The sequence below is a fragment of the Carya illinoinensis genome, chromosome 4 (assembly GCF_018687715.1).
Source record: "Carya illinoinensis cultivar Pawnee chromosome 4, C.illinoinensisPawnee_v1, whole genome shotgun sequence".
NCBI classification, from domain to species: domain Eukaryota; kingdom Viridiplantae; phylum Streptophyta; class Magnoliopsida; order Fagales; family Juglandaceae; genus Carya; species Carya illinoinensis.
In genome coordinates, this window is record NC_056755.1 from 39,906,475 (window position 1) to 39,918,758 (window position 12,284).

The following is a 12,284-nucleotide window of genomic DNA, read 5'->3' on the forward strand; positions in this document are numbered from 1 at the left end:
ATATGTGATGAAGGGATACTTTCTAGTGCTAGTATTTGGCTTGGTGAATAGTTGTTTGGTAAAGATGTAGTATCGGAATCAAGTAGAGGAAATGATTGTGAGTATGTTGATGATGGTGTAAGAGAAGTTTGAACAGAGTGCTGATTTTTATATGGAAAAATATGCTCATAGAAAGTTACATCCATTGAGTGAAAAATGGAATGAGTTTCTAAGTCCGGTAATTTGTATCCTTTGATTCCAAAGGGATATCCCAGTAGGAGACATTTTTGAGCATGAGAATCAAATTTTTTGCGATTGTGTTTTAAGGTGGAGGCATAGCATAGGCAACCAAAAATTTTCAAGTGAGTATAGGCTGGATTGGTGTTGAAGAGAATTTGATATGGTGTTTGATTTTACAAATTGGGAGATGGGGTTCAGTTAATAAGATAAGTGGCAATTATCACACAATCATTCCATTATGAAATAGGAATTCCAGACTATAATTTTAAGGCACGGGGCAACAAGTATGTGTTGGTGTTTTTGTTTTACAACCCCATTTTGTTGGGGGCTTTCAACACAACTCTTTTGATGGATGATTCTTTTGTCCATATAGAATTCTGTCATGGCAAATTCAGCTTCATTGTCGGATCGAATGGCTTTAATTTTTGTTTGAAATTGAGTCTCTACAAGGGAACAAAAGGATTTTAGAATAATTCTGGTTTGAGACTTGTTATGCATTAAATATAGCCAAGTTGATCGTGAGAAGTCGACAATTGTTAGGAAAAATTTGGAGCCATTATATGCCGTTTGGGAACAAGGGCCCCATATATTGCTAGGAATAAGGTCAAAAGGTTTCTGTGCTCGAGTGTCACTAACTGGAAAAGGTAGTTTATGACGTTTAGAGAGATGAAAAATAGAACAAGGCACATTTTCATTGATAAAATTCAGATGTGGTAAGTCTTATAGCAATAATGAAAGTCAAGAATTAGATAGGTGACCCATCCTTAAATGCCATAAATTATGGTCATTTTGAGGATGAGAAACAGAAGCAAAAATGAGAGGTTTATTACAAGAAAAAGCATTGAAAGTAGTAGAAAGGGCTGTTGCAGGTGTTGCTGTCAAGGTGAGATGATATAAGCCATTGTGAACTTCACCCTTCCCAATCATGCTCCAAGAGGAAAGGTCCTGCACAAAACACTTACTAGTGAAAAAGATAAACAATAAGAAATTTCTTGAGTTAGTTTTCGGGCTGAAAGAATGTTAAAAGTAAAGGATGGAATGCACAATACGTCCTTGAGGATGATAGTATTACTGAGTTGGACAGTGCCTTTATGTGTCACTTTGGCTTGGTTACCATTTGGTAATTTGACTGTGAATGATACTTTGAGAGGTGAGGATGTATAGATGGAGGTGCTACAGATCATATGATTGGTTGCAACTATGTCTATAATCCAAGGAATGGTGGTAGAACTTGCGGGATTAAAAATTGAAAAACAAGAAATGTTACCAGTCATGGTTGATGCCGAGGGACAAGATGGTGTGTTGGTATTCTGAACTTGATTGGCAGCACGTTGTGGAGTTTGTGATTGAAGCAAAGCTACAAGATGTTGATATTGTTCTTTAGTGAGAACACCTTGAGAAGGTTCACTAATCTGATCTTACTGGGAGAGGCTGACTTGGTTTGCAAATGAGTCTATTCCTTTGGTTCGATTGGAGAGCTTGTAGCCTAGTGGATAGCCATGAAATTTATAGCATCTTTGAAGATTCAGGAATTCATAGTCGAATAGGGATTGGAAAGCTATCCGTTTGTGGGCCTCTAACCAGTCATATCCTCTTTTGTTCAATAGTGTGACCAGCAAGAATGTAGTGGGTACAAACAGGTCGAAATGTGGGTTAGCTTTGAAACATTTGTTGAAAGAGTGGCCAGAAATTTACAATTATCTCTCTTTGGGAAGCCAAAATATTTTGGATGATCTCGGGTATTTGAGAAATGAGTCTTTGAGGCTAAAGCAAGTGTATCATGCAAATTGAAATTATTTGAGATTTGTTTACGCTTTTCTTCTTGTTGAATAAGAGCGTAAATTTTACTCAAACTGGGTAATGATTTGATTAGAATAACTTGGGCTTTGATATTGGTGAAAGAATCATGGAGTCTCATGAGGAACTTCATCATCCAATCACACTGCTGGTTTTCAAGAATAGTCTTCATGGCTCCACAAGTACAAGAAGGGATGGATTCAAAGTTAACAAGTTCATCAAGGATCCTTCAATTTCGAAAAATAGAGATTGACTGAATCATCCCTTTGAGTTAGAGAGTGAATGGACTGCTTCAATTCATAAATTCTGGTCCATTATTTTGTGGAAAGTGTTGCTCCAACTCAAGCCATAGGGCATGAGTTGTCTCAACATACACAACACTATTCTTAATTTTGAGAGACATAGCATTTTGAAGTCAAGTTACAACCATGCCATTACATTCAAGCCATGGTTCCAACAAGGCATCATTCGGATAGGTGGGTTTACGTAAGGTTCCATTAATGAACCCTAATTTCTTCTTGACTCGAAGGGAATGACGAACGATGCGAGCCCAAGAATGGTAGTTTTCAACAGTGAGAAGGTGGTTGGTGAGTAAAGTTACATAACCATCATTTGGGTTAAGGAGGTATGGGTTGGAAAGGTCTTTAGGATTGGTATTGAGTGGAGGGTTTGAATTGACGGAAGCCATTATGGCCCTGATACGATGTCGGTTTTGATGGAAGCAGAAAAACAGAGCAAATAAAGCGGAGGAAGAAGATGCAGAAAATGCTTTCTGTGTATATTTTTCATAGTCATGAATTTACAATACAGTAATGCATGTACATATACATTGCAAAATGAAAAGGAATAAAAGAATCTTATCCTAACAAACTTGTTCAGAAAATCATAACAGAATGACAGCTCATGCGTTTGGATTCAATCTAGAAACTTCTCTTGATTCCACATTCTGCTGATGAGGTATAGCTGAGCCGTGAAGGCCCGTATCTTGCATTGCTAATATGTGTTGCTTTGATGGCAGCTGCTGTGTACATTCTAACAGGAACCATAAACATATCAGATCCGGCTTCTAAAAACCAGTTTATATAATCTTTGAATTTCACAACAAAATATGTTTAAAGTGAGTTGAAACAAAATCACGATAAAGCCAGGTTTGTTTACTGAGGGTGTTACTTTTCATCAATTCTCAATTCTTGGGTGCCACAAGTACCTATTAGTCAGTATGGCAAACCCAACTACCAAGTGAGCGTTATATTTTCAAGTTTGTATCCTCCTAACAGTAAGCAAACCTTTCCTATGGTGGTTCAAGCATAACAGGAATTAATCCAGCTAACTATCGCGTATCAACCCAAAACTAAATAACAAATTTAAGAAAAACAAGCAGAACTAAAGTGAAAGAAGGTCCATGTGCATGCTAGGTGTGGGAATCTGCAGTCACATATACCAGAAAGAAAGAAATTGAGGACTACCAATACTCTCAGTTAGATCATGTGTATTTAAAATGATTCAGAAAGATGAAATAATTAGAAAGAACTGAAGAAAGATAAGCCATCAAAGCAGTAAAGAAAACAGGACGTGGCTACCTTCTTCACCAGGGGAGTTTTCCAATTTCTTACTGAGCTGCACGTCAACAAATTTCACATGGAAACAACCCTAACATAAGATTCTGGATAAGGTCAGTGGATCATATAACATCCTTGTTTATCAGTTTATACAAAGAGCTTGAAGCTGTCAACCTTGGCTAAAATTTCAATTTGTTAACAAAACTAGGGACAATCTAATAGAAATACTGCAAGTTGGGAAATTCCACATCAACGTGAGCATCAACTGCCTGTTTAAGTGCAAACTTCAGGCCTAATGATCAAGTACATTAATGAGGATTGACCTTTTGAATGAGTATCAAGACCTAATAAGTAATATCAGTTTTGCCAAAACATGAAAATTATGATCCATAAAAACACAGCTTAAAATTTAAGCCTCGTCATCTGGCAAAAGATAGTATAGCTTGCAAGCATTGCCAATGGCTTCTGAAATGGGCCCAAAAGGTTCTCATATAATCAAGAAACACTAAGATGGATATTAAAACTTGTCATTTTACGATGATGTAATGAGTACCAAGCATATCACTTTATGTTTTTTTTTACGAGTATCTGTGAATATGTTCTAGTAAAGCCACATAAATGGTGAGCAATAAGGGTTGCAGGACTATCAAACCAGGCTTCAGAAATTTCGAGTATCAGACTCGGGTGTAAAAAATAGGAAACTTTCATGTGATCAACTCACAGCATATCATGAATCAAGCACACATAAGCAGGCAAACAATGTTATCTACAACAAACTGAAGCAAAGGCTTGAAATAAAACCGTCAAGCATCCACATATCAGGTCATCCTGTGGCAGCCACAAGATTCTGGTCTCACATCCTTCAGCAGCACTGATATCTAAGGCTCGTAGGTGGCCTGAAATGGAAGAGTCCAGTGACTGCAGAATATAATGAAATAAACTGTTCATCATCGGATGCCCTAATAGACCGAGATAGGTGGTAAACCCCAACATCCTCCTCAGAAATTTGGAAGTGAGGTGCACAAGCCTCCTACTTCAGCCCTGGAAAAGGTACGGGAAGCATCAATAATGTCCCCAAATGTAATTTTTCACACTGCCTTGCCAGCAGTATAAAGATAATTGAATTCAAATGATCAATCCCACAACACATGGATATAAAACTAGAAAGCGAGCAAATAATTGATGTACAAGGATGAGCTTAGAAACATTCATTGCTTGGCATTGTTTGTAGTAGATACACTTCAAACTAGACAACAATTTATTGTAAATTGTAAAACCAAAACAAAAAAGAAAAAGAAAAGGGAAACGTCTCATCTTGCTTGTTACAATGTAGTGAGGCCGTAAAGGAAAACTTTCATCAGATCCTACAGCTAGAGGATAGAATAAAGAATGAACTGAAAGAAAATATTTCCCAGATTTTCCTGTCATCTAATACGAATGCAGGTATCAGAAACCAAGTTTCTTAGCTCCATCAAATGTTCATCATTGGATATATGGAGTGAAATACGAAGATTTGTCACCATTTCTTCCTGTTCCCAACTTAAAGGTCCTGATGCATGCAATGCCTCTATAGTGCAACGGTAGGCATGCAACTCTAACCTATGTATTTCAGCTGCTAGTTCCTCTTTTGTAGTAAGGAGACAATTTCCTTCCTCATCTCCCAACCGAGAAAAAGATTCAGCATCACTAGAATGGTCATCATCATCCTTAATATAACCTGAAGAAACATTATGAGGCAACTTATAGGAACTGCTGCTAGTGATGCTACAGCTACCAACAGAGCATGTAACACCATTACCAAAATTTGATTCAAAGTTTGCATATGAACACCCAAAAGTGCCAGTTGATTTCCTCCTTTCTATATCCACTTCAGAAACCCCAGTTGTTCTGTTGTTAGAGGAAGCATTGATGAAGTTTTCACCCAGCATCTCTCTTGGGAAAGCAACAGCATCTTCTACCTGCATGGGCAATGTGGACGAATTGGCAGCTTCTACTCTGTGACACCTGCCTTCTTTCTCTATTGCTCTGAATTTCTGGGCAACTCTGGTACATAACTCAGCTTGAGAATGGCAATAGGCTGACCCTCTCTTCAAAGTTTTAGAAGAAACATCATGGGATTCCTGGAAAGTCACTCTGTTCTTAACAGGAAAACAGTCTTCTTTTACACGTACATTCATCCTTGTGTTTGGATTCTCAACTCGGGAGCTTAAGTTTAGCTTGCACTTCAGAATTCGATTTTTATCACCTTTCACATCTTCAAAATTGCCAGAACCCTGCATGCAAAAGCAAAATAAACACAAAGTTCACCGTATTAAATATCCCTTTTTGGTCCACACTCATGTGTAGTAGCGATTACAAGGCAACAAATATACTCCAATAGCCCTAAATGACTTTTCAATTTCATACATTCAGCATGAAAAACCTAGATCAACTTCAGGTCACTTTTTATGAGACTTAAAACTTAATCTACTTCTGGTACATATTAGTAGATGCTGCTGTGCAAAAGCATAAATTCAACCAAGCGATACAACAAGAAGGAAACACTTGAGAAATACTCCAAAAAGTTGCAGACATTGTACTAGATATTTTAAAGCAGCACTTACAGTGTAAAATAGATGGAAGTGGAATTACCTTTCCGATCACAACCCATTTGTCATCTTGCCAAGACTGTCTCACCCGAAGGTCAAGCCTGAAGACTTCCAATTTCAGAGAGGATCCAAGTAACCTGACCAAAAAGTAATTATCCCCCAATACCTGGGAAACAGTGGCCATTTTCCAAGAAAAATTATCAAACACCTCCACAACATCGCCAGCAACCCAGTTCTCAGAAACTTCAAGTGGAGGAGGAAAAGGCCTAACGGACTTCCTGGATACCCTTTCCACAACTGTCCCACCATGGGCAGCCTTGTACCCGTCATATCTAACTGTGTAGTTGTGGCCATTACCAGAGATGATCTCAGCACAACGCCAGAAGCCTGAAGGCAACTCTTCCTTGCTTAAGACTTCCACTTTACTCCCTTTCTTGATCCTCATAATTGATTATATTATTACACTGCAAATTCCAGTGCAGAACAACTGCTGTCAATGATACAAGGAATGTAAGAAACTAGGCAGAACCAAGATCAACCCATTTAAATTCCGAATAACAAATGAAATACAAATATCTGTAAACATGCCATAGGAGAGAGTATACAAAAATAAATAAATAAAAAAACAATCACAGAAAAAAGAAAGTTTACCAAACAAATTATCAACTTAATATTTCTTCGTTTTTTAATTTGTATTTGATTTCACATATCTGTAGCAATATATTACCTAAAATTCAAAACATCGATAATTTTCTTTGGCCTACTTTTTCTCAACACCAAACAGGGCATCAAGCAGTCCAACTGGAACGGGAGGTAAGCCAAATCCTAACTTTAAAAATAGGGAGGATTTCCTATTCTTTCCTCAATTTTCTCGAACCAACAGAGGGTCAATCAAATTGGACCCAATATTCAAAATCAGAACTTCCCAGAACCACAACAATTATTCACACTCAAAATTAAAAGATTAGATTTTTAACCCATAAGCAAAAGTCCAGAAAAGCCCAAATTACATAAATTGAAATACAGAGACTTAAGATATATACTGACCTTTTTCGATTCTCAGAGGCCCTTTGCTGATCACACAAATGTTTCACTTTATCTGTGATTATTGTTGACGTTGTACAAACTTTTTATTGCTCATTGCTAATGGGTATTTTATTTTTATTTAATTTTCCAAAAATTAAATAATTAAAGAGAGGAAAATTAGGATAATAGACAACGAACAAGTCGTGCTTTCTAAGCCGAGTTGCCAACTGCCCGATAATAGCTTGTCGTGCTTGCCAAAATAATAATAATAAATAAATAAATAAAGCTTGTCGTGGACCGTGGTGAGCATTCAACTGTTTCGTTTTTATTGGTAAGCTTCCGTGAGTGCCATAGGCAGTCCCGTACCTTCGATTTTTACCGCGTCATAACATTCTGTTGAGCATCTGAACAATTTTACTACATTGGTATTGTTGGCATGTTAAGACCTTGACTTGAGTTGGAAAAAATTTGAATTTTTTTATAAATAATAATGAGTTGGGATAGTGAAATGATTTTTATAAAATTTATCTAAAATAAATTTAGATATTCAATTGATTTTTATGTATTTATAGAAGTAGAAAAAAGTTATGGGTCTCGTATGTAAATGAGTTTTGAGTTGATATGAGTTTAATAATTTAAAAATTAGGTGTTTAGATGTTAGATTCAGTTTAAATTTAGACTAAATTGAGTTGATTTCAGTTGAGTTTAAGGGCCTGTTTGGGATTGTGATAGGAGGTTTAAAAAATGCGGTAGAATGGTATAAAGTACTTATATAACAAAATTTATCTGTTTGATAGTTTACATTAAAGTACTTCTAAACTAAGAAAAAATAGAAAATTACGTTTCAACAAAAGTACCAAAGTGATACTTTTTGTCAGAAGCACTTCAGAAAAAGTAATCCCTATTTTACCGTGCTATGTACATTATGAAATGACCCTCATTATTTTAGCACAATGACAACTTTGACAATCTATATTTTTATTATTCCCATATAATCTACTCAAGACTTTGCTCATAAATATTTTTCATTCTTCTCTTATCACTTATGCATCTTTGAAGAATTTTTTTTTTCATTATAATTATTGAAAAATTTATTAGATTATTTTTGTTATTATATTATTATAATATTTTATTTTTATCAAGTATATGCCATTTTATGTCATTTTTATGTCTAAAAGTGCTTTTTAAATTTGTTTCCAAACAAATTAGTATGTTTAAAAGTGGTATAGACATACGGATCCCAAACAATAAATAGTTTTTTAATATTAGAGCTTATTGCATTAAACTCTAAGCTATAAGCTTTAAGTTAAAAGTAATATTTTCTACTGTAATACTATATTTGAGATTGCAATTAAATATAACTTATAACTTTAAGACTTATAACTTATAGCTTAAGTAATAAGTTTTACTAGTAAAAAGTTATTTACTGTTTGTAACCATATGTTTAAAGAACTTTCAAACATGTTACGTTTATTTGGAAACAAATTAAAAAAGTACTTTCTGAGGTAGAAATGACGATTATTTAAATTTTTAAATATTATGTTCATATATTTGAAAGTTTGAAAGTTATAATTATTTTAAAGTTGTATAGATATTTTTATCCATTGATAGTCTTTTTTAAATTCGAATTACGTTCCGTATTATCCAGAAAAACATGAATAGTGATTTTTCTCAAACGTACTTTTTAACTTATTTGAGATTAAAAGTGCTTTAATATGTAACACCCAAACGGTCTATTTTTTTTTTATTAAAGAGATTTTAATAATATTTAAGCACTTTTTAAAACTCCTAATGTAACCTCAAATAGGCCTTAAGTTTCAAACGGGCCCAAGGTTATTTGGATAGTGAGATGACATGAGATGATTTTAAATAAAAGTTGAAAGTTAAATAAAATATTATTAAAATATTATTTTTTAATATTATTATTATTATTTTAAAATTTAAAAAAATTGAATTAAAATTTAAAATTTTGAATTATTTATTATATTTTATGTGAAAATTTAAAAAAATTATAATAATAAAATGAAAGAAAATGAGATTAGTTAAAATTATTTCTCAATCTAGGCCGTCACTATCAGACAAAAAAAAAAAAAAAATTATAAAAAAAAAAAAATGAAAAATTTATCGTGGAAAACAGTTTATGTCATCTCAACATCAGTCATGTCACAGTAAAGCTTATAACGTGAATCATAGAAAATAAATTATTTGGTCTATTCCGTCAACCGTATTACATCAATTGTACACGGAGAGTGCTACGGCTACGGCTAAGGCTCCCGTTAGGTAAAAAAAAAAAATTATTTTTATTTTTTTATTTTAACATCATTTTTTTAATATTTTTAAATATTTGAAAAATATAAAATTTCACAATAATATTAAATAATTTTTATTTAATTACTAAAAAAAAAATTAAAAATAGTAACTCCCAACGAGATCCGTTGGGGATCTATCATTTTCCATTATACATCTTGAGTAGAACAATTAATTAACAATATTATTTTATTAATGTGCTACATATTAATCACTGTTGACTACCTATATTCTATACCTGACATGGATTTTATCTTTTTTTTTTTCCTCTCTAATAATGAAACGATTGTTTAAGGTGAATGAAAAAAATTAGGAAAAAGAAGTTTAGAGAGGGAGAGAAATGGCTAACTAGTCCTTTCTCCCCACGTCTTCAAAGGATTGAAGATTTTTTTGGATTTTGAGAAGAGGAAAAATGTGTTGAGAGAGAGAAAGAGAGAAAGGATTAAAAGAAACCGCATAAACTAAACTCATTTAACAGACCTACATCTCTCTATCTAAAGACATCAAACAAAATTTACCAGTCTCTTGCTATTGAATGATAAACCACATACAATCTACCTTTCTCCTTTTCTCTTCTATTCTTCCTTCCATCAATGGAAACTTAGAACCTTTATCTATTGTTGCTCTCTTACATGATGACTCCAATTCTTCGCGCTTCATCACTCACCAATCCTTTGTCTTTGCCATACATTTCAATGACCTTGACTCCCTCAAATAGCTCTTGGACAAGTTGATCGAAGCCAAGCCCTTTGATGGGTCCATTGTCTCTGCTCTAATGTCTTTGTAGAACGATGTAGGCGAGACCACCCTGAACGTGGCTGCAGAGAATAATCTCCGAGATTTGTTCACCTACCTACTTAGATTCTCCGATCTTTAGGACTCTAAAGATCAGGTCCAACTCTGATATGCTTTTGCATGAATCGTGCTCTGAGATGGGTGGGATTGAGATGGAGGGGGAGGGGTTAGGGCAGAAGGGTTCATTTATTAGTAAACCCATTTTGACACATAGGGTGTGGGGGGTAGAAAATTGGCTGATGGATAGCTTTTTTCTTATTTTATTATAGTGATGTTTAGTCTTGCGTATTCTTTTGATCCATATTTAACTTATTTCAATATAAGGAATATTTCAAGTGACTTAAATATGATATTTGTAGTCGTAGAATACTTAAGCGCCTCATAATCCATTTGAAAAAAAAAAAGTAAATACGAGACTCATATGAAAAAATCAATTTTTTAATAGTAAATCTTACTCTTTTTCAAGAGAATTGCATAGCGCTTCATCCCTCCACTATTGTATGTACCATTACTCAAAAGCTCTTTTAAAGAAAAATTGTAATTTTATTAAGGGCTTATTTGGGATTGCGATAGAAGATTTAAAAAAGTACTTAAATATCCTTAAAAAATTTTTAATGAAAAAAATTAGATTATTTGGATATTATATATTAAAATACTTTTAATCTCGAATAAGCTAATAAGTATATTTGAGAAAAAGTGTCAAAATAATATTTTTCCTTAAATGTGCATTTTTGAATAATGCGAAGTGTAATTCGAATTTGAAAAAGATTGTTAATGAACGAAAATATCCTTATAACTTTAAGATAATTACAATTTTTAGACTTTCAATGATAGGGACTTAATATTTAAAAATTCAAATAATTTTCATTTCTACCTCAAAAATATTTTTTAATTTGTTTCCAAACAAATTTAATATGTTTAAAAGTACTTTAAACACATAGTTACCAAACCGTAAATAACTTTTTAATAGTAAAACTTATTACTTAAATTATAAATTATAAACAGTAAATCTTTAAGTTATATCTTTCACCACAATCCCAAACATGTACTAAATTTATAAAAAGTGTTTTAAGCACACATGAAAAGTTGAAAGTCAACATCTTAAAAAAAATAAAATTGAAACTCTTTTTGAAAAGCTCATGTAAATAACGCTATATATATATATATATATATATTAAATTACGTATATAACTAACTTTTAAAAGTGTTTTAGGTGCATGTTTATCAAATAGTAAAGTTTTTTAATAATAAGAATTTTTTAGCAAAACTCTACAATTAAAAGCTATACTGTAAAAATATATATATTTCCTATCATAATCTCAAACAGAAGTGTCTATATAATTATTGTCAATATAATTATCTTCATACAAATTCTAAATGTATGATTACTACAACTAGTTTTTTAAAACTTGTTTCTTCAAGTCTAGTCATATCCCTCTAGTTACTTTTGAATTGATTTCAAAATATACAACAAAATCAATTAAATCACGCATAACTTAGGAAAGTAGACCGTGGTACTAATCTTGGTGCTTTTAGTTTTAAGTAGGGTATAAGTTACGGAAAAATCTATTTATCATTTATTTTTTCATTATATCATAATATGGTATTAAATGATAAGTTTATAAGTGAAATATAATAAATAATCTCTAATTATCTAATACTACATCATAAGATGATGAGAATTAAGAGGATAAGTAGCATTACACATAAGTTATAACCTCCATGGCTTTACACGATGAAAAAATTAAGGAAAATGTTACTATATCTCTTAATTTATACTACTCAATTTACCTTTCAACGTGACACAACTTAATTGTAGTTCCACATAGTTTATTAAACAAATTAAAAAAAATAAAAATATATATTCAAACAAAATAGTCTCTAAAAATATAAAAAGATGAAGACTAAAATTTTAAATTTCCTTTATCATTTTATGTTTGTATTTTTAACTTTTTTTAATAAAGTACGTGACATTACATTGTGGTACTGAACG

The 12,284-nt window shown here is 32.8% G+C and overlaps 1 protein-coding gene across 11 annotated transcripts; it reads right to left on the reverse strand.

Moving 5' to 3' along the window:
- Positions 1–2,773: 2,773 nt before the first annotated feature.
- LOC122308357 lies at positions 2,774–7,430 on the reverse strand. Of its 11 annotated transcripts, none has more exons than XR_006242012.1 (5): positions 7,211–7,428; positions 6,207–6,627; positions 4,377–5,848; positions 3,597–3,666; positions 2,774–3,048 (listed from the first exon to the last, which is right to left on the reverse strand). XR_006242012.1 is itself a non-coding variant. In XM_043121633.1 (5 exons), the coding sequence occupies exons 2-5, from the start codon at positions 6,606–6,608 to the stop codon at positions 4,574–4,576; spliced, it is 1,038 nt and encodes a 345-aa protein (XP_042977567.1). In that variant the 5' UTR covers positions 6,609–6,627; positions 7,211–7,430; the 3' UTR covers positions 2,774–4,573. The 11 variants fall into 11 exon arrangements, 8 of the variants coding, with proteins under 8 accessions (XP_042977567.1, XP_042977565.1, XP_042977566.1 ...); XM_043121633.1 differs by having other exon boundaries at positions 2,774–4,616; positions 5,175–5,292; positions 5,374–5,848; positions 7,211–7,430; XR_006242011.1 differs by having other exon boundaries at positions 2,774–3,666.
- Positions 7,431–12,284: the final 4,854 nt, after the last annotated feature.